The sequence below is a fragment of the Sorex araneus genome, chromosome 3, assembly GCF_027595985.1.
Source record: "Sorex araneus isolate mSorAra2 chromosome 3, mSorAra2.pri, whole genome shotgun sequence".
NCBI lineage: Eukaryota > Metazoa > Chordata > Mammalia > Eulipotyphla > Soricidae > Sorex > Sorex araneus.
Window position 1 is genome coordinate 116529837 of NC_073304.1, and position 27634 is coordinate 116557470.

The 27634-nt window shown below is 43.2% G+C and overlaps 1 protein-coding gene across 7 annotated transcripts in view; it reads right to left on the reverse strand.

Moving 5' to 3' along the window:
• The window catches only part of KAT6B (lysine acetyltransferase 6B), a 205613-nt gene that overhangs the window by 160338 nt on the left and 17641 nt on the right, over positions 1-27634 (reverse strand). For all 7 annotated transcript variants that reach the window (XM_055130258.1, XM_055130256.1, XM_055130257.1 and 4 more), the window contains one exon: positions 26124-26992. In XM_055130258.1, coding sequence (XP_054986233.1) covers positions 26124-26744 — 621 coding nt within the window. In that variant the 5' untranslated portion in view covers positions 26745-26992. The remainder of the gene's footprint in view (positions 1-26123; positions 26993-27634) is intronic.

Sequence of the window (27634 nt, forward strand, 5' to 3'; positions counted from 1 at the left end):
AGAAGCTTTACCTTAGAAACCACAAACAGGATTAAATGGTCTAATGACAATTGGGTATATTCAGGGTTGTATCTCAAAAGAAGTGATATTCAAGATTCCTTTTAAGATTTTTTTTCCCTCTTAAGATTTTTCTATATTTAAGAAGTCATTATCAGGAGCTGAAGCTATAGTAGAGCAGGTAGGGCATTTTCCTTGCACAACCTGGGTTCAATCCCCGGCATCCTATATGGTCCCCTGAGCACTGCCAAGAGTGATTCCTGAACACAGAGTCAGAAGAAACCCTGAGCACTGCCTGTGTGACTCCAAAACAAAATGAATTTTTTAATTCACTAGCAAAATATAAATATGTAAATTAATTATAAAATTTACACTTATAAATGCATTTTAATATACCCTAGTAACAACTGATCAGCCTTTTCATATTGGTAGACATGACTCAGACAAAACCACTGTTCATCTATCTTTGTAAAACTATGTTTTTGAAAACCTGACTATCAAGACTTCCAAATAAATAGTCTTATTATTAAAGGTCAAAAAAATATATTGGGGGCAGGAGAAATACAGCGGGCAGGGCGTTTGCCTTAAACGCGGCTGACCCAGGTTCGATTTCCAGCATCCCATATGGTCCCCTGAGCACTGCCAGGGGGTAATTCCTGAGTGCAGAGCCAGGAGCAACCCTGTGCACCACTGGTGTGACCCAAAAAGCAAAATATATACATATATATACTGGGAAGAAAAATATGTGTAAGGAGGGGAGACTCAGCTCACTGCTACAGCAAAACCAAGAATCATCTCCAGATGCCGGAAAGGGCTCCTACGCTACAGCTGCGTCTGTGGCAAGGCAGCCACGGTCTAGGGGCACCACGTGAGAGTGGCACAGAATGGAGTCAGAAGGGGGCAGGATCCACGGCGAGCAGATCCCCCACCTTCCCCTTGCACATCAGTCACACAGAACCCACAACAAACTTCCCTGGCACACCAGGCGCCCTTACTAAGGGCGTCCCTGACCTGGCAGGGAGAGGATTAAGACTAGAGTCACAGTCCAGCTTTCAGTCAGATGCGCTTTCCAGGTGGCAGGCCAAGCCCCAGGCTGGAAGGACTGCACAGAGGTTAAGGAGGCACTTGTCTAGCAGGTAGCTGGTTTGAATCCCAACACGACATAAGACCCCCTAAGCATGGCCAGATGTGGCCGCTGAATACCCCTGCGTGCGGGCAATCTATCCACCCCAACTACAAGAGTAGACCTAGGTCCTAACAACTGAAGTCAGCAGTGGTCTGTGCCAGCAGGGTCGCCACTCGTATCAGGGGCCAGGAGGATGAGATCTGGGCCATCCCCAGCAGTGCAGGGGGCATTCCCAGCTCTGCACTCTGGAGTCACGCCCAGCAGAGGTCCACTTGGCACTGGGGGAACCAACCAGGCCAGACACATGCAAAGCATTTCTGGTACCTCTGTGCTGGCATTCCAGCCCTCAACTGAAACTTCCGGGCTCTTCACAACCATTACAATGCCCTCCTGTCCTGGAAACAACCTCAACGGGAAAGGCATCAAGTCACTGCAGAAAAACTAGTTATCTGTGCTGGAGACAACAAAAATTTCTGAAGAAAAAAAGCAATGTGAAAGTACGGTGGAATTTCTCAAAGAAAATAAATCTACAAAGGGCAGAAATAAAGACAGAAGAGGAGTCTGGGAGATCTGGGGACATTGGTGGTGGGATTGGTGATGGAACACTGTATGTCACAAACCCAACTATGAATAACTGTGTTATTCATGGTATTTTAACAAAGTGAAAACTGGGGAAAAAAAGAATGAAGAAGAGTCATCATAACAAACTGAGGAATCTTAACTAAACATAGGAGACAAGTCCTAGAGATGGAAAAAAAAAAAAGACACCTATACGACCACAAGACATGCTTTAAAAGAGATTGAAGACATTAAATTCCAGGCTGGAGAGACAATCTCGTATAGGCCTTGCAGGCAGCTGACCTGGAGCCAGGAGAAGCCCATGGGCACCGTTGGGTGTGGCCCCAAGCCCAAAACCAGACCAGAACAAGCAATTTCAAACAGAGGCTGGGTTGGGTTGCGCAGATGCTTGAGAAGATGTATTGATCCCCAGCAGTGCACGTCCCCCAAGCACCGGGCGTGGGTCTGTGCCCCCTGAGTTCTGCGTTGGGGAGCTCCCTGCCAAGAAATTGCCAACACAGAGACACTCAGCACAAAGAACACAGAGAAGGAAGTCCAGCTACCATGGAAAGTTACCAAGCCAGCTCAATCTCAAAGGAAAGAGCATCAAAAATTGAAGATAATATCACACAATGACTCAAATAGAAACAGAAAAAGAAACATGAGTTAGGAAAAATAAAGAAAACCTTGTCAGAAATATTAGACTGCTAGAAAGGTCAACATCAGCGTTACAGTAAACATTAGGGTTAGTGACCTGCAAGAAACTGAAGAGAGAGAGAAGGAAGTACAGAAAATATTCAAAGAAATGATAACTGAGCACTTCCTTAAACCCAAGGAAAGAACTAGTCATAAATGTCCAAGAAGTTGAGAAAACAACCAATTTCTAGACCTAGTATGACCTACAACAGGACACGGTCATTGTTAAATTGTCAAAAGTAAATGATAAAGAAAAAAACACTGAAAGCTACTAGAGAAAGAAAACAGTAACATACAAAGACACCTCTATCAGGCTTTGATCAGACTTCTTAGCAGAAACTCTATGGGCTAGAAGAGAGTGGAATGATATAGTCACATGACTAAGACAAAATATGCCAGCCAAGAACTTTACCCGCCAAAATTACTTTCAAATATGATGGAGAAATAAAGGTCTTTTCTGGCAAAGAAAAGCTAACAGAGTTTACTATCACTAGACCTGCTCTGAAAAAATGCTGAAAGGAATTCTTCTGAGTAAAAAGATGAAGCAAAAGATAACAAAACCTTGAGCAATACTATAAACAGTAATAAAGTAACAAAAACAGTAGTGATATGATGCAATAATAAAAAGATAAAGGGGGGCAAGAACAGAACCAGCAAAAATTATGCCAAGCTAATACCAGCACAAAAGACTTGTGTGGATATAGAAAGATAAAACAATCCCCAAACCACAAAACAAAAATCTAAAGAACACGTATTTAAAAAGGAAGGGGGTGGGGCTGGATCGACAGTACAGCAGGTAGGGCATTTGCCTTGCACGCGGCCAACCCGGGTTCGATTTCTAGCCTCCAACATGGTCCCCCAAGCACTGCCAGGAGTGATTCCTGAGTGCAGAGCCAGGAGTCAGCCCTGAGCATTGCCGGGTGTGACCCAAAAAAGTCAAAAATAAAATAAAATAAAAAGGAAGAGGGGAATGATAATACAGTGAGTAGTCACTTGCCTGCATGCAAACAACCCAGATTCAATCTCTGACATTCCATATAGCCCCCTGAGCACCACTAGGAGAAATATCTGAGTGCAGAGTCTAGAGTAACCCCTAAGCATCACCAGGTGTTGAACGAAAACAAACCAAAACTATGCAGAGAATTACAGAGCAATTCATCAACTTGAAAACACAGAAACAATATAAGGAAAAAACCCAAAAATTTCTAATCAGAAAACAAGATCTTTGTGTGTGTTTGGGGGGGGGGGGGGTTAGGTTTAGGGGGAGGGGGAGGGGGGGAGGTAAGAGGAGGAACAAATACAGGATCCAGGTATACTCTGCATACAAGATACTTACATTGGTATAAAAATCAACATGAGATCAGAGAAAAAGACTATATAACAAGGTGTCTTGAACTAACGAAGCCATGAAAGAGGCAGAAACTGCTTTTATCAGATCTAATAAACATTCAACTAAAAAGGGTAGAGAGAAACAAAGAGGAATGTTCTACACTGACCCAAGAGTCAATCCAGTAAGAAGACATAATGCTCAACATATATGCATTCATGGAGATCCAGAGCTTCTGCTCATGAAACAGACCCTCTTCTCCTAAAGACTATGATCCAAGAGGTCTCCTAACCCATTTTGGCACCCAGAGTGGCTTCTTACAGAAATGCATCTAGACTGTGAGCTGTACTATGACTATGTGCCGCCCGGGGAGGGATTTTCCCTCTCCAACCTGTTTTTCTGCGTGGAAAACGGCGGTGGCGGCATAATCCACGTGGCGAGAGCCACCCCCTAAGACTTCCACCCAGAGGTAGGAACTTTGCAATGTTGTGGCTCATAGGCGATCATGGGAAGGGGATGGTACCGGCACAGCCTGGGCCCAGATGAGATCCGGAGCTGCTGCTTCTCGAAACAGACCCTCTACTCCTAAAGACTATGATCCAAGAGGTCTTCTAACCCATTTTGGCACCCAGAGCGGCTTCTTACAGAAATGCACTTAGACTGTGAACTGAACTAAAATATCAGAAATCCAAAACTGCGCGGCCACAACAGCGGCCGCACAAGCTCATAGAATCTTCATTCTCAGTAACGAAAAGAAATTATTAAATGATGCCTTTTCAGCAGGCCTGATTTGGGGGGGAAATTCCAAACAATAATAGTGAGTTCTCTACTGAAATATTGAATGTATTCAAAGTATAGAAAGAATAAAGTGAAGATCATTAGCTACTTAGGTGGGAGAGTGGATGGGAGGGGGGTACATTGGGGTTCTTGGTGGTGGAACATGTGCAGAGGTGAAGGGATGGGGTTTCAATCATTATATGACTGAGACTCATACCTGAAAGCTTTGTATTTTTTTTTCACGGTGATTCAATATAATAAAACAAAATTAAAATAAAAACAACATATATGCATTCACAACAGAACCAACCAAATAAAACAATTCCCGCTAGGCCTCACAGACACTGACAGCAACACAATATCTGTAGGGGGATCTTCACACACCACGCACAGCAATGGATGGACTATGTAGACCAAAAATTAACAAGGAAATAATGCATTCAACAAAGTGATGGATAGACGTGAATAGACATGAACACTGATAGAGATATATAAACTTCCAAACCCAAAGAAACAACTACACATTCATCCCAAGTGTGTGCAGAACCTTCTCAAATAGAGATAATCTGTTTGGGCACAAAAGAAGTCAATTAACATGAGAAGATCAAAATCTCATCACGCATCTTTTTGGCCACAATGGCATGAGACTAGAAATTAACAATGGAAAGAAAGGAAAAACCCAAACATGCAGAGACAAAACCAATATGCTTCTGAATAACTCCTGAGTTGATGAAGAAATCAAAGGAGAAATGAGCTGGGCCCCAGTATGAAAAGGCTGAAAACCACTGTTCTAAACAGAAAGTGGTTCTGGCTAACTTCAAAACACTGAGCAAGTGGAAAATGAAGAGGATTGAAGAAGCAAGTGAACTGCATGCCCCCGCGATGAAAACACACCCACACCCAATACAGAGTCAACTGGCAGGGCTGAGAGACATTTGGTTGAGGCATTCAAACAAAGTATCTTTACAATGATTAAACCATCATCACATTAGATGAACACACTTCAGGCACCCACACATGCACACAGACACACCAAAAGCTTCCCAGAATCATTAGAAAATCTGAGAGGGAAAAAAAACCTTCAGTAATCCTAAAGACGTGGGAAATCTTATTTCCACAGATGTTACATTACCATTGTTAAAAATGTCTAGATTTCAAGGTGACATAAGGACAGTGGCATAAGAGGTCATAGACACTTGGGGGTGGCGAAAAGAAACATTGTATATCAATGACATACATACATAACAATATTGTACCTAAGCTATAGAAATAAATTAATTCAAAGTCCAGATTTCAAGAAAAATGTACGAGATATGCAAAGGACAGTTAAAAGAACAAACAATATAGAGTATTAAGCTGAATCAGACATACATTTTAGATGTAAACTTTAAATCATTTATTATGTGTTCAAAAGAAATGACATGTCTGAAGATTATTCATGCCTAAAGAAAAAAAACTTAATGAAAGCAAGTACAAAACACCAAATACAAAATACTGATAGTTATTTTTTAAAAATTAAACCTAATTCATCTTGAGTTGAAAAATAACAAGCAAAAAATTTCTCAGAAGAGCTAAGAGGCCAGGACTGTGCTCAGTGGTAGGGCATTTGACTTTCACGGGTAAGGCCTTGGGTTTGATCCCTGGCAACACAAAAACACATAAATATAAACAAGAGGAGCTCAACAGCAGATCTAAGCTACAGAAGAAAAAAACTAAAAACCAGCAAACCTGAAGATAAATCAAGTCAAATTATTAAGTCTGAGAAAGAAAGAGAACAAAGAACGAGCAGAGACCTGTGGAGTAGCAACATGCAGACCAACATGGATGGGATCCCAACAATGGCATGGCAGAAGCAAAACTGTACCTAAAGAAATCATGGCTGGAAACTTCCCAAGCATGAATGACATGAGTCTACATATATGTAGCTTGGGGATAAAATTAAAAAGACAAAGACCTACTTCAAACACAATCAGTTCAGAGACTCAGAACAAAAATCAAACTGTCAAGAATCCAAGAAGAGGGCTTGGAGGATAGCTCACATCAAAAAAATCCTCCATACGGAAGCAGTGCCATCGTACAGCAGGTGTGTTGTTTGCCTTGCACATGGCTGACCTGGGTTTGATCCCTAGCATGACATATGGTCAAGCTCACAGAGTACATGTAGTTGATGCTGATTTGATCCCTCGTGCCCCATACGGTCTCCCATGCCCCACCAGAAATTATATCTGAGCACCACCAAGTGCAGCCCAAAACGCACCCCCATGCCAGAAGTAATAAAAATACTGTTTTTCACTCACATAAATACAGAACTCATAAACCCCAGAAGCAATGACTAAATAGGGTTAAAGAGCTGGAGATGACTGTGGGACAGTACCAAAGGGAAGAAAACCACAACAAAGATAACGCTAAACAAAAAGTGTTCAGGTTATTCATAATCAAAGAAATGTAAGGCAGAGGCTGGAGAGATATAGTACAGAGGACAGCACTCTTGCCTTGCACGCGACTGACCTGGGTGCGATCCCTGGCATCCCCTATGGTCTCCAGAGCACTGCCAGGAGTTAATTCCTGGGTGCAGAGCCAGGAGTAACCGGTGATCATCACTGGTGTGGCCCAAAAAACAGAAAGAAAAAAAAATAGTACAGCAGAGAGGGTGTTGCCTTGCACATGGCTGACCAAGGTTCGAATCATGGCACCCTATTTGGTCTCCCAAAACCCACCAGGAGTAATTCCTGAGTGTAGAGCCAGAAGTAACCTCAGAGCATCACAGGTTGTAAACACTCAACCCCCCCTTTCAACAAAGTAGAAAGACAATGCACTGCACTGCACTGTCGTCCCGCTGTTCGTCGATTTGCTTGAGCGGGCACCAGTAACATCTCCATTGTGAGACTTGCTACTGTTTTTGACATATTGAATATGCCACGAGTAGCTTGCCAGGCTCTGCCATGTGGGCAGGATACTCTCGGTAGCTTGCCGGGCTCTCTGAGAGGGATGGAGGAATCGAACCTGGGTCAGCCATGTGCAAGGCAAACGCCCTACCTGCTGTGCTATCACTCCAGTCCTCCCCCCAAAAATAATAAAATAAAAACATATAAATTGCCACTAAAATAAATAGAAGAGGATACCAGAAAATGAAAAAAATATTCCCTGTTGAAGGATTGAGAGAATCAACACTGTCAAAATGACCTTTCACTATCAAAATGATCCAAAAACAAATTTAATGCAATACCCATTAAAATTCCAATGACGGGGTAAGAGTGACAGTACAGAGGGTAAGACACTTGCCTTGCATGCAGCATATCTGAGTTCAATCCCCAGTACCCCATATGATCCCCTAAGCCCCACCAGGAGTGATCCCTGAGAGTAGAACCAGGAGTTAGCCCTAAGCATGGCCAAGCGTGGCCCAAAACAAAACACAGCAAACTTTAAAAATAAAACTCCAATAACAGCCTTCAAAGACTTGGAACTCTATTAAAATTAGTATGGGAACATACTCCCCAAACAGAAAAGCAATTCCAAGAGAAAAAAATATATAGGAGAGGTATTGTGTTCCTAGGTGTTCAGGTCTGACCTTGTCCGGACCAGGTGCTGTACACGTCTTTACCAACGAAATGGCGTGTCAGATTTCAGAAGGGAGAATGTTGGGAACGACGTATCCATCCTGCGGAATTTGGTACGTGGGCAGGTGGACATGGCTGTCAAAAAGATCCGAGTAGAAGTCGTGAATAATCTTCTCCATTGCCTTTCTGTAAGGTGTGATAGATCCATCAGGATGTCGGAGGGCAGTCATCTTGGTCTTGTAGTTGGCGAAGGACAGGCGAGTGTTGCAAATACTTTTCCCGGCTTCTGCTGCACTGGCCAACACTGCTGCTCTTCTCTTTTTGAGGTCTTCCTTTATCACATCTCTGCACAGCTTTGTGAGCTCGGACGTTAGCTTGTGGTTGCCTGAGGCTCGCGCCAAACAATGTTGAGAAGGAATCCGGAGTTCTGACTTCCATCAACGGTCAAGAATCAGGGACGCTGTCTCATTTGTCAAGGCATCAAAAATCAGATGGGCCGGTCATGTAATGCGATTCAGAGATGACTGCTGGACTAGAGCTGTTACCGACTGGATTCCACTGGACATCAGAAGACCTCGTGGCCAGTCACCAACCAGATGGTCAGATTTCTTCGTCAAATTCCTGAATGAATGATTTGAGGCTCTTCCTATTCCTGAAGCAAGCAGATATCATTGGGCTGCACTAGCACGTGACAGGGACAAATGGCGATGTTACTGGTGCCTGCTCAAGCAAATCGAAGATCAACGGGACGACAAGTAATACAAGTGACTGTGTTCCCAACTCTGAATTGTACTACAAATACAAAACTATAATAATCAAAACTACACATTACTGGAATAAAGAGAGACCCCAGACCAATGAAACAGAATTCAAAGTCCTTCAACAAAGAAGCTCTGTACATGAAGTAGAGCGAAGAAATGGTGATGGGAAAGCTGGATCGCCAGATATAAAAGAACGAAATTTCAACCATATCTTACACCATTCACAAAAGTAGTTGAAATGGATTAAAGACCTTGAGATTTGGGGGCAGAGATAGTACAGTGGGTAAGGAACTTGACCTGCACGTGTCTGACCCGGGTTCGATTCCCAGAATCCTATATGGTTTCCTAAGCCCCAACAGGAGTGATCCCTGAGTTCAGAATGTAGTAGCGCGTGTGCGAGCGCGCGCGCACGCACGCGCACACACACACACACACACACACACGACCGGAGGTTAGACAAGAATCCATAAAACACATTGAAGAAGTCTCCAGTACATGAACTTCAAAGGTGTTTTCAATGAGAGGTCCACAGAGGCAAAGATAACAAAAACAAAATAAACAAATGGAATTACATCAAATTTAAAAGCCTCTGCACAGCAAAAGAAATCCAAGCTCATACAGACAGACCCCCTACAGAGAGGGAGAAAATATCTGCACCAACCCCATCCAAAAGTGGGGAAAAGAGATGAGCAGAGACTTCCCCAAAGAACACTTACAAATGGCCAAGATTCATATGAAAGTGCTCATCATCACTTCTGATCAGGGAAATGGAGATCTAAACACTGAGGAGTCATCACACACAGTGAGAATGGCACATTTCAAAAATTCTGCTAGATCCAGCGTCAGTGAGTTTATCGTGAGAAAGGAATCATCCTCATGCACTGTCGGAGGGATTCTCATCTGATACAACCTCTATGGAAATCAATACGGAAATTCTCTCCAAAACATAGGAATAGAACTTCCATGAACCAGCAATACCACTTTGGGGGGCATCTATGCCCCAAACAAAAACATTAATTTAAAAGGGTAAATGCACACTTACATTTGTTGCAGTGCTTAGTACAACAGCCAAAATATGAAAATGCTCAACTATGGATGAATGGATGAAGAATTTTGGGGGACCCGAGCAATATTGCACAGCGGGGAGGGCAATTGCCTTGCCCACGGCCGACCCGGGTTCAATTCCCAGCATCCCATATGGTCCCCCACACACTACTAGGAGTAATTCTTGAGTGCATGAGCCAGGAGTAACCCCTGTGCATTTGCCAGGTGTGACCCAAAAAGGAAAAAAAAGAATTTTTGTGTGTGGTTTAATAAAGATTGAAAACAAAACAAAATCGCCTGCAACCTAAAATTTTATTTTACTACAACAGAGGAGAAATTTGAGCACTTGGGATTTTCTGAAACAAATACCAACTCCAAGCTCAAAATCAGTGGTTTCATGGGGGATGTGTATTTGAGAGAAAGAAGGAAAGCAAGTTTAAGGCCAGCCTTACACGACACTGTCCAAGCAGCATCTAATCAAAACCAAAAAGATTCTGAGATAAGTGAAGGATTGCTATGAGGAGGAAGGAAAGTGGGGAAACTGGGTTGGGTCACAGAAATCTCTGGAATTTCTCCGGGATGTTAAATTTCAAGGGCATCATTAACATCACTAATACCCTAAAGGGCGGGTTTTATTCTGTGGTCAGATAAACATGGAGGGTGAGGGGAGCAATCCTCAAGATGCCACACTCTAAGTATTAAAAATTTCCTGTCTCCTGTATTTCACTTTTAGATATTAAAAAAGGACTCAGCAGCTCCAGTTTCTAAGAACCTAATGTATAAGACTTTTCAATACCCTTTCCTTATTAAAAAATAAAAAGTCTTCTTCATGAGAAAATAGAGGCAGTGCAGTGTGAAGGGCAAGCTGACAAACTCTGAAGACCAGATACAGGCTTGAATCTTGACTCTACAAAACAACAACAACAACAACAAAAAACACACACTAAGATCCTGAGCAAGACTTCTGTGCCTCAGTTTCTTCCTTTGAAAACCAAGAATAAAAACCATCTCACAGGAAAGTCAGCATCCACAAAATAGTGGATCTGTCTCAGAGTAAGCAATCAATGAACGCTGGTGGTGAGCCTTCATTTCTAAAAAGCAAACTTCAACTGCTGTGCAGATGAAGGCCAAGCCACTGGTCACCTGAGACAGAATACATTACAACAAACATCAGCATATTTCAACTGGAAAATGTTCGATTACCACTCTACTATTTTTTATGACTGTTATTGTACTTAATACTGTGCCTCACATGTTACAAGAATTTAATAGATACGTGATGTATGTTGATTTCATGGAATTCACAGACACAGAGGCAGTGAAACAGATCGTCCTCCCAGAATGCAACCTTCTCTGGCCTCCTGCTTCACCTGTAAAATTCCACTGTAACAGTACTTACCTATCAGGGATTATGCAAAATTATTCTGTATCTCTTAAACAAGTACAACATTGCCGTTACATAGTAGAATCACTTAGCATTTAAGATTAATATCTTCTTGCATGTTTTGTGCAGAGCCTTCAAATTTAATAAAACTGTTTATTATGCCCACCTGACGAGGCTCGAGTATACGTTTAAGCCACGGGTTTTGCTTTATGTCAGACAAAATGGGAATTATAAATGATCTCAGACACGAATGACAAATTTGAACAGGATCAGACACTTTTCACAAGATACACAGTGATGATCTGCCATGTCCGATTGAAACATTAGCTTTAAAATGGTGCTATCGGTGATAACCATTTATTTCATTTGGTTTCAAAATTTCTAGAAGCTTAGAAAAAAAAACATACAGCGTGCATGTGATTGATGGTCTCCAGTCTGCCTGCAGGCTTCTGTTCATAGCTTCAATTTATTGCTAATAAATTCATAGCCAGAATTTATTGCTAATCAACATACCATGCTAAATTGAAATCACAGTATTGTACAATTTTTCAATAAAGAGGTGATTTTGTAAGCTGGTATAAGTGCTTCCTGAGGATGTAACTGGCGGCATCCTGTTATATTTCAGTGGCCGGTGCAAAATAAGGTAAGTTGGAAGATTTACAAAAGGTCAGAGCTCATCAGATGAGAAAATCATCTTTTTTTTATCATCTCAAGAGTACATTTATAGGCTGACAACTAAATAGTTATTCTTTAACAAGTAGAACAGTCAGTATTTCCAAAGAATTCCAACCAACTGCAGCTACTACAGCAAAAAATTCTACTAAACCACTATAAAATGACGGCACATAAAGAACTCCTAAGGTGAACTGCCTTTGTGAATCTTGATTTCATATTTATTTTTTGTTTTACTAAGAAATGAAAGACTAGGCATCCACCTGCATGCTATTTTTTTTCCTCAGCTTTATTGAGATATAATTGACACAAAACATCATGAAGATGGTATTGTTCCTTTTCTTTTTCAGCCTATTTACAGCCGCTAATTGAGAAGTCTCATTTAAATAACAAACAAAATTCTTCAGCTGTTACTCAGTGTTTGAGATGTCACCAAAGAGCCTATCTTATTTTAAGATGCCTTATATATTTTTTTATGTTGACTCTGGGTATTTAAATGAAACATTTTGGATACACAAGCTCCTATTGTTAAAAGAAAGAAAGAGAAAGGGGGAGAAAAAAATCCTCAAGCTATTACTGCCAAATCCATTGTTCAGTTCTTCAATGTGAGAGTAAAGAACATTAAACTGAAGCGGAGGCTGAGGCTGTTCCTGCCTTTGTGGCAGAGATTCAGGATGTCCCGTCCAACCTAGAATTCAAGCCTCTTGACTCCCAGCCCATCATTATTCCCACAGAGATTCATCCGTCCTAAGAGACTTAGACTGTGTTACACCGTGGCCATAAAACCTTTAAATTTCTGTAATCACCAAATGTAAAGAGTGATTTAGGTGCAGATACCGAGCCTGACTCTGAGGCCAGCCCCTCTCTCCATCCACTCAGTGTTCACTTTCTAAAGCCCAGACCAGCGGCCCTGTCACTTTCCACAGAGAACAGCTTCACAGATGCCATTAAATTAAGGGCTTTGAGATGGAGAGATTATCCTAGATTAGCTAAATCTCTCCAGTCTAATCACTGGAATCCTTTAAATGCCAAGACCCTGCCTAGGCTATGCTCAGAGAGAGCCGTGACCATAGGAAAACGGTCCTGGAGATCCTGGAGATGTGACGTGGGGCTGAAGCCATCAACCAAGAGCCGGAAACAGCGAAGATGCAGACCCCTCAGCCGGCATCTGCACAACAGGCCAACACCTTGATTCGAAGCCACAGAGAGCCGTGCTGGGCTGGGATCTACAGATGCGGCAGGCAGACAATGGTTCCGCTTTGTTTTTAGTCACGATACCTACGGTCATTTGTTGCTACAGCAGAAAACGAACACATACTGGATGAAAGGTAACTCCCCTTGGTCTCAAAGCAGCAGCACACAGATGGCTTATTAACTAAGACAGGAATAGTCCTACTCCACCTTGGCCACCAGACCAAGCAGCCCGACAATCCAAGAGGAGGCGGGTTGGCATCAGCCAAGAGGAAACGGGCACTGCCCAGACAACATTCTTATCCAAAATGTTTACCCTGAATCTAATCATGAGGACACAAGCAGACAAACACCCACAACATAACTGGCCTAGACTCTCCTAGGCAAGAGAACGGACGGGGACAAACTGTTCTCTTATGAAAGGGGCCAGCCCAACACAAAGTGCATCTCTTAAATGAATTCGGGATCAAATCTCAAACTACACAGGACATTTTGGAGCTTTCTGGGAAATACAGATCATTGATTAACGCTCTTGTTTCAGTAATGAATTCTCCCACATGGCAACATTATTATGGTCATATGCATTAATATGCACCTCAGTCTGTATCTACACAGAGAGATACACAGGTATAGAGAGAGAGAAATGGAGAGAACAAAATACTAACAACTACAGACTCAGTGAACAAAATAGAGTACTTACTGTAAACCCTCTCAATGTTTCTGAAGCATTGCCATTTTACAAATTACAAAGTTAAGGGGTAAATGGCTTCCCCTCTCTGTCATCTAACTTACCTTGAGTCTTCTCCTGCCCATCATCCCCACTAAAATGGCTGGTGCTCTTCGCACAGCCTACACTCTTCCACTCACAGACCGCTGTCTGCTATTTTATTCGCATCTCCAGCCTTAACAGCTAGACTCGGGTTTTGATGTCAAGTAGAAACTTCTGCATGACATAACACAAAACCGGTCCAGAGGGCGCAGGGGATGGATATGTGGCAATAAAAACCCCCTTGCAACCATGAGGCCGTGAGTCTGATCCCCGGTGCCAACCTCTACTATGTGGGACCCCCAACGTCTCAGTAGAAAACACAATCGCCAGCACTCTAATCAAGCGTGTTCAAGTACGGAAACTAGTGTGCGCTCCCTGACAAGTATGGGGGCTGGAGTCCAGTCCTGGCCAAGGGCACCTGTGAGGGCCATAGCAACCCGTCTCAGTGCCCAGAATGTAAACGTGCACCACGACGGGACTTCTCCAGCACAGCAGCTGTGGCACACCTCCCGGCAAGCACCACAACCAGGCCGAGGCCACTGGCAAGTGCAGTGACCAACTGCATGCGCAACCCCCCAGCAAGCACCACAAGAGAAGAAGGTGAGGAGCAGAGGGGCACATTGGGGAACAGGCCTAGGTGAGTCATCTTCCCTTCTCCACGTGGCATCGTCAGCTGACCTCCTAGACACCCCCTTTGTGCATTCTTGGTTTCTCTTGTGACGATTTCTCTTGCCCGTTCTCTGTGAGCATCGCCATTCCCGTTCATGACCACAGAGGGCCGCAAATAAGGTAGCAAACCATGAACATAAAGCACCAGCTGTGTGGGAAATCACTCCGGAAGTATTGGAGCGCCGTCTCTGGCTGCAGCCCACACCACTCAAAGGACCACAGGCAGCCCAGCCCAAAGCTCACCGACTTCCGCAGGCCTCGCTGCTTTCCAGATGGCAGCTTACTGACACTCAAAGAGAAGAAATGATCAAATTCAACTAGCCTAGGCCTATCCCCTCCCTTGACTATGGAAGATCACTGATACCTCAATGGACTTTATAAGCAAGAACTTTCCACTGCTTGCTCAGATTTTGCACTGAGAAAGAGTGGGCAAGAGGGAAAAAAAGAAAAACAGGAATAAGGTAGTGGGAGGGAGAAGGAAAGAGAGGGGGCAGAGGGAGAAGGGAAACCAGCTAAGAGAGAGCAGTAGGGGTACGGACTAACGGACTAACAGTGGATTAAGAACAAAAGGCCTCCCTGACTGGAGAATGAGCTTAAATGTCTGTACACCGACAATAATAGCGCAGAGAACCCAAATTGAACTTGTAAATAAAATTAAGTTGCTCTTCTGAAAAGCCTTTCTAGCGAGAGACAGGAAAGGGCCCAGCATGGTTTCCATGTATGCTGATGCTGTTTCTAATAGAAAGGACACAATCAAGCCAAAACAAACATCTGTTAACCAGTTAAGTTTGTTAATGAAACAAAATTGCAGCTGGTTTTATCAACGATCAAAAGTAAAGCAAATTAGAGAAAGGATGTATGAACAAAGCTGGTTTCTAAAAAATAATGGCTGAAGAATTCTAAACCCACTTGTCAAATTAACACAAATCCTTCCTGGATTTTGCTTAGACCACTGATTAGTATTTATTTTGTATCTTTGTAGAGACCAGCCTTGCAGTTTAAATTTACTATCATTCTGTCCAGAAGTTTCCTATCCTGTTCATGTTGATTTTTCAAAATAATTACCTTTCATAAAACAAGCTATGCTCTCAATCTGCAACATTAAAGAACTGTGTATGGCTGGCAACTCCGGGGACTTCTCCGGAAAGCGGTCCAGCAGGGGCAGAAGCCTATCAGCAGTGACAAGCATGTTTCAGTGTGCACTGCCCGACCTCCCACTCCTCCATGCAGACGCCCAGGCAGGAGCACCCACTCACTTTCCTCATGGCCCTGCTAACTCAAAATGTCACAAACAAATTACAGAGCTGACTCATTTGCTAACTTTAATTTAGTGAGCTAATTGATGTTTATGTACTTACCAACCCTAATAGATTGGAGAGATCAAAGTAGTTGAGAAGATGCAGATTCACATTTTAAATCTCAGGGCAACTAAAACGATTACATCAAATCTGCGGTAGTTTAATGTACAGAACAAGAAAATTAAACTTACACCAAATTTAAAAGTCTATGATCAACACTTGCAATACTGCAAGGGTAGAACGATCATCTTTTCTTCGGCATTCTTTATACATTCTCAAGTGCTTAACATGCATAGAAAAGAACAACAGACTTTCTCCAGTAAACACTAAAACACAGTAGCTATTAAATAAAGTCTGAAGGGAAAGGATGAATTATTCAGGATTTTTATTGGATCATCAAGATTGTCATCGAAGATACAATCAAAGTAAATCAGCAAATAGCACTTAACTTTAATGCTATGAAGTGCAGACTTTCTTGATACCACAAGGATAATAAATACAGCTGTCACAAGCCGTATTTGTAAATAGGTATATGGAATACAACAGTAAATTCTTGAAAGCTGCTGAAAATGTCCAAAAATAAGTTCCTTGGTGCAGGAATAAAAATACCATTAGGAAATAAGAAAATAGATCCAGCTATCATTCAAGTCAGGATTAGGAGTTGTAAAAAAGACAGCTACAGTATCAAATACATCTAAGATCCAAAGAGTTAAAAAGAATGTTTAACACTCATTTTAACAGTCAAAAATCCTCTGACATGTTTCGACTTTCCCTACAGTCTCTTACATTAGAAGTCTAGACAAGCCTCATCTTGATAAAAGCTCAAAAGTGGAGCAAACTGTCATGCCTCAGAGTACAACAGACAGACTCGTTCACTCTTCATTTCTCTCCTCCTTTACCCAGTTGCCAGTGTGGAACAAGCCCTTTACTCCCTCTATCAAGTCTTAACGGTTACTCTATTTTTCCCTCCTTATCTTTTTTGGTTTGGGGGCCACACCCAGCAGTGCTCAGGGCATACTCCTGCCTCTGCACTTAGGGATCAGTCCTGGGCTCAGGGGTTTAGGGTGCCAGGATCAAGCCCAGGTCGGCTGCAGGCAAGGCCCTACCCAATGTATTATCTCTCCAGCCCCTGTCCTGCTACTTCCTATTCACAGATACTGCCCTCAGAGACTGCTACTTGGGGATGTGCATGCAAAGCATATACTTCATATGCATGAGTCTCTGAGTTCGACCCCAACACCTCCAAGAGGGGGAAGAAAAGGTACTCTGCTCTAATAAAGAACTTCTTAACCTTCATTACAGGAAGAACATGAGCTACCAGGGAATAGCAAGTATCTATCTGATCCATCCAGAATTTTCTATCATAATAGGTTTCTGTCTGACTTCAGTCATTCTAAAACTGACTTTCATCCATACCAATTACAAAATTCAGGTTATTAGCAAGAGTATATTTTGCAATATTTAGGACTTTATCCAATGTTCAGTTGACTACACATAGCTAAGCACTCTGAGTAATGTGACATCTGCAGTACAAAGGACACCAACTCAAAGGGAAATGAAAAAGGTCAACTGCGAGAAGGACATTGGGGCTCTCTATAATTAGCAGATTAAAAAAACACACACATATCTGCCAAAAAAGATCCAGAGACGTCTGAGACTATGAACAATTCCCCCGGAGCTGAGAGACTTCTGGAAGTCAGCCACATCAAAGGACAATATGGACTAGTGAATGGTCCTTTACAAAACACAGGCGGCTGGAAAAGTCCTGGAGAGATGCGGAGGCAGCAATTATGGGAATGGAGCGGAGAGGAGCGAAGGGAGAAAATGGAAAAAAGAAAATTCTAAAAATGAAGTTCTTTCATTTGTGGCAATGCACAATGCAAGATACAGTTGAAGGGCACACAGCAAGTGTTTCCAACTAACAGTACGGCTTTAAAACAATAACAGGCTCGCTCTTCCAGCCCATGTTCTCCCGCCACACCTCGCCTGCTTGTGTCTCCCTCTTTGCGCGCCTTTCCACCCTGGAGGAGTCTGTTCTCTCTTGAACTGTTCTCTTCCTCTCCTCTCACACCTAAGTAAGCCTCAATCAATTAAAAACTACATGGGGCCAGAGCCATAGTACAGTGGGGAAGGCGCTTGCCTTACATGCGACCAACTTGGGTTCAATCCCCAGCATCCCACAGGGTCCCCCAAGTCCTTCCACAAGTGATCCCTGAGTGCAAAGCCAGGAGTGAGCTCTGAACACCGTTGGGTGTGACTCAAAAACCAAAAACAGGAAAAAAAAGAAAAACTATCTTGCTTCACCCATGGTAACAGTAATAATAAAATACCTCCCTTAAAAAGTGGTGAGCAACAAGCAGGATAAACAAGGCCATGAGAAGGAATCTGAAACAGACTCTTCTCTGGTCCCTTTCCTCTGCCCTGTGGCAGTGCAGGAGCTGACCCGCCGTGCCGCTGGGGCCCAGTCCCTTTTCTGATCATCTGTGCTCTGTTCAGGCTCCTCTCCATAGTCTTCTTTTGACGGTGCTAGCCATGTCTTTTGTAACTATGCTTGAAAATGTTTGAGAGTCTAATGGAGTTATTTCATTTCTCCAAAGCAAACATCCAGAGTCTGACCTGCTATTAGAAGCACCTCCCTTCCCCAGTCCGGCCGCCGCAAATGAGAGGTCCCACACTATCTACTCGCCTGGAGACACACCAACACTTGACACTCAATAAATTTTAGGAAGATAGTCTCACTAAGGTGAAATGCCAAGAAGTCTGTTTAAAATGGAACCAAACTGATCTTATTAAAATGCTACAGCTCCAACATTCAAATGGAAGCTCACACTGAAGTGGTGGGGGTAACTGAAGTCTCCCTTGGAATATTTGACTTTCTAGAGTTCTCAAAATCTGACCTAATTGAGCTTTACCACTTTTAATGAGAAACACTAATACTACCCTTTAGGAGGTCCCTCACCAAGTCAGAGATAAAAGTTTTATCTTCAGGGGTTTAATTCATTTCCATCTCACCTCACCAAAGAGACTTCCTTAAATAAAGACAAAGAAGTGATGCTTAAGGAGCCAGGATGGTAATATCCTATTTGAATTCTAGACTCTCAGAAGATGTGCAATTACAGTTCAGAAAGGAAGAAGCCCTTCTTCTATTTTAACTTACATTGTGTTCTTCCTAGCACTGATGCATAGAAATGATGATGATATTAAATCTAATTAGACCCAGATTTACTACCTTCCCTACTGCCTTCCCATACTGCTAATATTATAAATAGTATCTGCATTAAAAAACTGTAATAAGCTCCTTGCAGCTACCAAATTTAAAATGCCAAATACTGGGCTGAAGGTGTGCAGTGGTAGCAGAGCACATGAGGCTCATGTGTGAGGCTCTAAACAAAATATTTAGAAAGGGCGCCCGAGGAGGGGGCTCGGGGCTCAGTGGTGGAGTGACTGACTGCCTGGCAGGCACTGAGACAGGGCCCCAATTCCAGGGGGAGCGCAGCAGCACTGCCACTTGGATCCCTGGCACCACAATAAGCGTATAAAAAATCCTGCCCCCCACAATCAAGTATGTGACCCCCAGTGAGCACAGGAACTGAATGTGTAACCTGGCAAGCACCAAATGGAAGATGCAAGCACTGGAACGAAGTTTGACTGTGTTCATGAGGGTCTGGGCTAAGGAATGATTTAATAAATAAATAGGTAAATAGGGAACAGGGACAGGAGCGATAGCACAAGGGATAGGGTGCTTGCCTTGCACATGGCCAACCTTGGTTCAATTCCTGAAACCCTGAACCCCACCAGGAGTGGTCCCTGAGCAAAGAGCCAGGAGTAAGTCTGGAGGACCACTGGGTATGAGTACCCCCACAAATAAGAAATTTAAGAATTAAAAATAAATAATAGGGGCTGGAGTAATAGAGTAATGCAGGTAGGGTGTTTACCTCGCATACAGCTGACCTAGGTTTGATCCCTGGCATCCCATATTGTCCCCCAAGCACCAGCAAGAGTGATCCCTGGGTGCAGAGCCAGGAGTAACCCCTGAGCGCTGCTGGGGTGGCCCAGAAAACAATAAGGAATAAGGGTAGTGAAGAGGGCACTGCCCTGCACAAGGCTGACCCTGGGTCGACACCACATAGGCTTCCCTGAGCGTGGCTGGGTGTGACCCCGAGCACAGAGAAGGAGTATGTCCAGAGCACAGCCACACGCAGCCACTTTCTCCCTTAAACAAGGCAAAACTACCCGAAATGGTAAAGAACTAGAAGAGATACTTCACGTCCATGAAAAGGTCCTGTGGTCAGCCAGGACAAGGCCTCCCAGAAACCTGCAGGCAGTCTCCAGATCTGGCTGCACCACTCATTGACAACAAGTGACTGGACAGATTACTTGGGCTTTGTGCCTCAGTATTCCTCCTACAGAGATAGTCATCTAAGGTCCTCTTAATTATTAGGATGAGTTAAGGCAACAATAAAGGAAAGCAGGTTGGGGGAAAAAAAAAAAAGGAAAGCAGGTTGGGGGCATAGGGCAGTGGGAGGCGCTTGCCTTGCGTGCAGCCAGCCCTGGTTCAATTCCCAGGACCACGTATGGTCCCCCAAGCACCTCCAGGAGTGATCCCTGAACACAGAGCCAAGGGTTAGTCCTGAGCACACTCAGGTGTGGCCCCAGCATAAGCAAACAAAATACATATATAAAGCACCTGGAACAGTTGACTGTGTTTAAAATAGAAAATCATGGGTTTGTTTATTTTTACTATTTTTATTTCTTTTTTTATACTTTGATGAAACTGCTTCTTCAAAAAAAACTAGAATAGCAGCTTTTTTGAAAGATATCAGTTGACTTAATCATAACTAAGATTATTCCATCTCTGAAAAGTCCTTTGTATCACAAATGTCCTCCCACAATACAAACTCTTACAGACTTCCAAATACATATGAAAAGGTACTATATAAGCAGATTACAGTACAACCGATCTACATTCAGATTCAAGTTCAATGGCCAAAGCAGGTAACGGCATATAAGATTTTAGTATAAGAAAACTCGAAATATAAAGATGTTCACATTCACTCTTTATCTCACATACCTTTAAGAATCTGATTTTTAAGGGGGGTTGGGGGATTAGTGCCCAGAACTCTCAAGCAATAATTTTATGTATGCATTTAATTTTTTATTTCAGGAGCGGTTTAGGCCTGTATACTTATTGAAGCTCACTCACTGATACTAGATTAATAATTTCTATTACATGTACTTAACAAGTCTACATGTTTTTTTTTATCATCGAGGAGCAATAAATTATGATATGGTTCTTACTATTTATTTTCCCAAAAAGAATTCTACTGTCATATATAATACAAACAATATATTTGGTATCAAAATGACCTGACCTCATTTTTATTTATTCGGATATGTTCTTTTTGTTTGGTTTTTCTTCTCGGAGCCACACTTGGGGATGCTCAGAAGCTCACCAGTGCCACGAATGAACCCAGGGTTCCTGCAGACCAAGCCCTTTGCTCTCTCTCTTTGGCCCAATTTGTAAATTTTAAAAATTAAATCAGCGGGTAGGGCATTTCCCTTGCATGAGGCCGACACGGGTTGGATTCCTGACCCAGGTTCAATTCCTCTATTCCTCTCAGAGAGCCCAGCAAACTACTGACAGTATCCCGTCCTCACAGTAGAGCCTGGCAAGCTACCCGTGGCGTATTCGATATGCCAAAAACAGTAACAAGTCTCACAATGGAGACGTTACTGATGCCCACTCGAGCAAATCAATGAACAATGGGAGGACAGTGTGACAGTGTGAAGAATCAAATTATGCTGGGCTGGAGCAACAGTACAGCAGATAGGGTACTTGCCTAGCATGTGGCCGACCACAGTTCAATCCCCAGCACTCCATGTGGTCCCCCAAGCCCACCAGGAGTGATCCCTGATTGCAGAGCTAGGTGCAGTCCTGAGCACCACCAGGTGTGGCCCCAAAATAAACAAGAAAAAAGAATTAGGTTATGCTGACTAGGGGGAGAGAGTATAGGGGGCGGCATTTGTCTTGCATGGCTCCGATCCCAGTTCAAATACCTGCACCATATGTGCACTGACCACACACCCCAGCCGCTGGAAGCACCAGCAGGGGTCACAAGTCAGGAATGGCACCCCCAGGCACCAAAAACCCAACCCCCCAATATTAGGTTATGATTACTCAACAGAACTAAACTGTAAACTTCAACAAATAAAACTCTAGGGCATAGCAATAGCACAGCGAGTAGGCCATTTGCCTCGCACACAGCCGACACAGGTTCGGAGAGCCCAGCAAGCTACCAAGAGTATCCCGCCCACACAGCAGAGGCTGGCAGGCTCCCCGTGGCATATCTGATATGTCAAACACGTAACAAAGTCTCACAATGGAGACATTACTGGTGCCCGCTCGAGCAAATCGATGAGCAATGGGATGACAGTGGCAGTGATAGTGATGAAGACACTAACTGAATAATCTGGATCAGTGTCATAAAAAGAGCAGCAAAAAATCCATGCTAAGCAATAAATTGCTTGTCCTCAAACCTAGACATTTGAGGATATTAATTTTTCCTTTTGACTGAAATATTTTGAGCAAGGTGTTTAGAAAAAATGAGCAAATGATAGGCAAGGTTAAAGAGAAGGACAGGAAAGGAACCCTGGGAAATGTGTAGTGACTCCTCAGTCACAAGTAAAAACAGCCCCTGGGTCATAAAATTATTCAAAACCTGTTTTTGAATCATGTTGCCCAAAGATGCCTAAATTAGCCCATATACGTAACAATAATCAGATCTGAGGGTCTGCGGGGGCGACTCCGTGGTAGCAAACATGCACGTGCACCTCCTGCTCTTCCCCCAGCGCCCCCTGACGTGGCCCTCAAGGCTCCACAGCACCAGCTGGCCGGGCTGGAACACTCCTGGGTATGGCTGCCACTGAAGTGCTTGATAAAGGTAACATGTGTGTACAGGGTGAGGGCGGTTGGGGAAGGGTGCAGGCAAAGGGGGTGGGGAGTGGGTAGGGTGTTTGTCTTGTCTGCAGGCACCTGGGTTCAATCCCCAGCATCCCAAAAAATCCCCTGAGCCCTGCCAGGGGTGATCCTTGAGTGCAGAACCAGGAGTAAACCCTGAGCTCTGCTGGGTCTGGCCACAAAGCAAAATAACAATGAAAAAGGGCCAGAGGATAGTACAGCGGGTAGGGCACGTGCCTTGCGTATGACTGACGTTCTATTATGAGCACCCCACAAACACCCTATATGGTTCCCCAAATCCTGCCAGGAATAATCCCTAAGCACATAGCCAGGAATAAGCCCTGGGCACTGCTGGGTATACCGCCCCCCACCCCCGCCAAAAAAAAAAAAAAAAGATAATGTAGATATTTGAAAAAACAAAGATTTCCAAATCCATCATGAAATGGCTCTTGAGGTCAAATCCCCTTAAGGAATTTCCTCATGGCATAAATTTTTATAAAATATTTAATGAGAAACAGAGGTGCTTAATGTGGCAATGTCAGACACAGGAACTGGGATTGGAGTCACTGGCCTTATTTTGTAAAACAAATGTTAATAAGAAGAAAACTCACAAGTTTACTTCTTATGCCCAGAAATGTGGATTGGATACCCACACACAAATACCACCAAAGGATAAATATTTCATAAGACTAATAAAATGAAAACACAGTTAAGAAATAAATGCAAGGGTTTTGGCCAGGGAGCCAGACAAAAGGCTGGAAAGGCTCAAGCAAATGCTTTGCATGTAGAAACCTGGGGTTTGATCCCTGGCAACACACAACCCCCCACAGTGCCACCAGCTGTAGCCTGTGGGCATTCTAGATGTGGTCAAAAAAAAAAAAAAGGAGAATGTTTAGATAAGGGTTTGGATAGTTCTGTGGAAAGGCAAATCACCTGATTATACCCATTGGGAAAGCTGGGTCTTTATTAAACCAGAATATCTCATACCCTGCGGGGCTTTGAACAATCCAGGGTGTGCAAGTGGGAGCACTGTCTGTTTTCCCCTTAAAGAAAGATTCCTCAGGCCAGAGGCAGTATAAGGGTTAGGCACTCACTTACTCACTTTGCATGCAGCCAACCTGGATAGATCCCCAGCATTGTATGTGGTGCCTGAGCCCCACCAGAGTGACCTCTCAGCACAGAAGAGCCAGGAGTAGCCCCTGAGGAATGATGTGTGGCCCAAAAACCCAAAATAAAATAAAACAGTATATTAAAAAGTGCTCCCCATCTTCCTAGAAAAAAGGAGGAAACTATCCAATCTATTCAAATGCAAAGTTCTAGTACTTTGAATACAGAGTGATTACCAGGCAGGAGGGGAAAGGAAGAAGTGGAGAAGTGACACCAGGACAGGATGGCAGAGGAGCTTGGGCACTCTGCCAGTGGGGGTACGGGAATTTCGGACACCACAGCATGAACATAAACCTCTCACAACCACGTTACCTCAACTACACTTTAAGGAGGATGGTGGGGGTAACAGATTTTCAGGAGGACACAAGAAGTAACTTTTTTCCTAATAAAGGGGACAATCAGCCAAGACAATCTCGCAAAGCATTGTGAGAAACAACAGCCGAGACCAAAGAACAAGCCGCAGAAGCATTCCTGCACCTAACACTGTGATTCCACCCCTGCTCAGAGTGTGAGTGACACACGGCCACCTTCCTATCAATGATGACTGCTGGCTACAGGAGATGCAATGTCATCAATGTAGCTATTACATACAAAGGACAAACAACAAGCCCCCCAAACTAGAGGCCAGAAACAACCTGCTACTGCTCTACATTGGTTTTTAGTTTGGGAGGTAATTTCAGCTGCACCAAAACCAATCAAAGGAAAATCAGGTTCAACCAAAGACTTGAAACTAGCAGTAACTGAAGGAAACATCTGCCACATATTTGTAAGCCTATAAGAATAATATAAGGACTAGAGAAACCAAGAGTTGAAAAGAAGATTTAACAGAACAAAATAAACATTCACTTTTCACTAAGAACCGAATATGAATGACTTTAAATTGAAACAGGCAGAATTTAGGTCACATGTTAAAATAATTCCAAGAATGTGTAAACTCTTGGTACTAAAATAGTCTATTCTTCTCAGAAAGTAAGTGGAAAAGTATGTCGATTCTACCTCAATAAACCAACAGAGTTTTAAATAATTTACACAATCTAAAATAATTTAAAAAGTTTTAAAAGAAAAACACAATTTTGAAATATATATATGTATATAAAATACTGCTTAGGAAAGAGTCAAATCATCTATCCCGGTATCTGCATATACAGTCATTAGCAATTAAGGAGTTTAAAAAAACAGATCATACAATCATCAGGTAAATTCTTAATCCACCAACGAGGAAGCCCTTAATATACTGCGAAAATATATTTTAAAGGGGCTGGAGCAATAGCACAGCGGGTAGGGCGTTTGCCTTGCACGCGGCCGACCTGGGTTCTAATCCCAGCATCCCATATGGTCCCCTGAGCACCGCCAGGGGTAATTCCTGAGTGAAGAGCCAGGAGTAACCCCCCCTGTGCATCGCCGGGGGTGACCCAAAAACAATATATATATATATATATATATATATATATATATATATATATACTGCAAGAGGGGCTGGAGCGATAGCACAGCGGGTAGGGCGTTTGCCTTGCACGTGGCCGACCCGGGTTCGAATCCCAGCATCCCATATAGTCCCCTGAGCACAGCCAGGGGTAATTCCTGAGTGTAGAGCCAGGAGTAACCCCTGTGCATCGCCAGGTGTGACCCAAAAAGAAAAAAAAAAAAAAAAAAAAAAAATATATATATATATATATATATATATATACTGCAAGAATAAATTTGTACTGCAAATATGCAAACTTTAAAACATAAAACCTAAGGTGCCAGAGAAATCACAGGGGGTAGGTGACTTGCCTGGCACATGGCCAACCTGGGTCCAATCCTGGCACCCCACATGGCCCCCTGAGCCCCACCAGCAGTGATCCCTGACCCCAGATCCAGGCTTGAGTAAGCCCTGAGCACCACCAGGTGTGGCCCCAAAACAAAATAACACTAATGACAAAAACAAATTAAATAAATAAAAGCAAGCCCAGGACCAACATCTGACTTTATTAAACTTGACTCAGAACATGTGTCCATCTATCCCCTGAGCACCTCCAGGAGTGATTCCTGAGTGCACAGCCAGGGGCATTGCCAGGTGTGGCCCAAAAACCAAAAGCCAAACTAAAAAAAAAAAAAAAAAGAGCATTTGTCCATACATGTTAACAGACGGCTCCAGTCAGGATGCACTGGCACTCTTTCTTCACTTACCTGGTCTTTCTCATGGGGGAGAAGGCTGACCGGCGGCAGTGAGGATGGGAAAGCACTCGGGTACTTGGGAGCCCCTTTGCCATCGGCGCCTCCGTAGTTGACCCTGTACTGAGGGCCGTCTTTCAGCAGCCGCCCGTTGTTCACTGCGCGTTTGGCCCCCAGTCGCAGCCGCTGCTGGAAGGCCGGGTTGGTGGTGGTGCTCGTGAGATCGCTCTGATTTCTGAGATACTTCTCGATGTTCTTCAGGGAGGACCCGCTCGGTTCCTCGAGTCCTTCGATTGCTCTCCTCAAAAGTTTATTCCAATCCACATTGCGGAGGTCACTGCACGATCCTCTAGACCCCTTGGTTGACTTGGGAAAGGCGCCAGGTTTGACAGATGAGAAGCGCCCAGGGTGGTCTGGGTCCTTGTAGGAAGCAAGGCCTTTGTTGGTGACTTTGAGAACAGAGCCGTCCTGAACACTGAGCTCCAGCTGCTCAGAGACCGTCTTCTTATCCAGCCCATGGGAAGTGCTGACCGCATGGCAGATTCTCTCTTCGGAGGGCCTTTGCTTTTGCTTTTTTATTTTTTGTATAGCTTCAAGAATCCACTCTGTATAAAGTGGGTTTGCAAGTTTTACCATGGTTGATAAATGACTTCTTCAATACAGAAGTTACCCATAGAGATTCTCCTTGTATTTAACAGAACTTGCACATTTAAAAGTCATTTACAATTCAACAAATGGGCAGAGTATTCCAAACCACATTAAGCAACATCTGACAAACAGCCATCCTTAGGAGGTTCAAATTGGTGATGCTGAGAGTCGTCTTACTTGACCAACAGAAAGGACTGCATTCGGGTGAAGAACATCTTTAATACGGAAACCAAGACCTTCAAGGATAAACAAGGAAAGGCTCTTAATAATGGAATTTTAAAAAATAAAAGTTTTTAATATTACTTTCTAAAATGCAAAATAAGCACATAAGAAATGACTGGCAGACATAACAAAGCCATCATAACTTGGTTCTCCAATAGAAATTTGGGTCCTTTTTTTTTTTCACAAAATGTTTCACTTGAATTTAAACTAATCACTATGAACCACTTAAGAGATAGCTAAGTTATATATGAACTAGTACCCTGTACTGAAATTAATAAAAAGTGTTTCAAAATACACATTGAGGGGCCAAAGAGCTAGTCCAGGAATTAGGTCCTTGCCTTGCATGTGGTCACCCATGCCTCAATTCCCGGTACCTCACAGGGTTCTCCCCTGCACACCTGGCAGAAGTGACACCTCGAGCAAAGAGTGACCAGACTCAGGAGTGGCCATTAATCATTGCTAAGTGCAGCGAAAAAACACATATGTGTGTGTATAATATGCATATATATCAGTATAAAATAAATACCACCGTATGTAAAATTTTATATTTAAAAAAACAGTTCTAAATTAAAAAAAAAAGTACTAAGTCAGCAATGATGAGTGTGGCCCAAAAACTCAAAATAAAATGAAACAGTATATTAAAAGAAAAAAGTGCC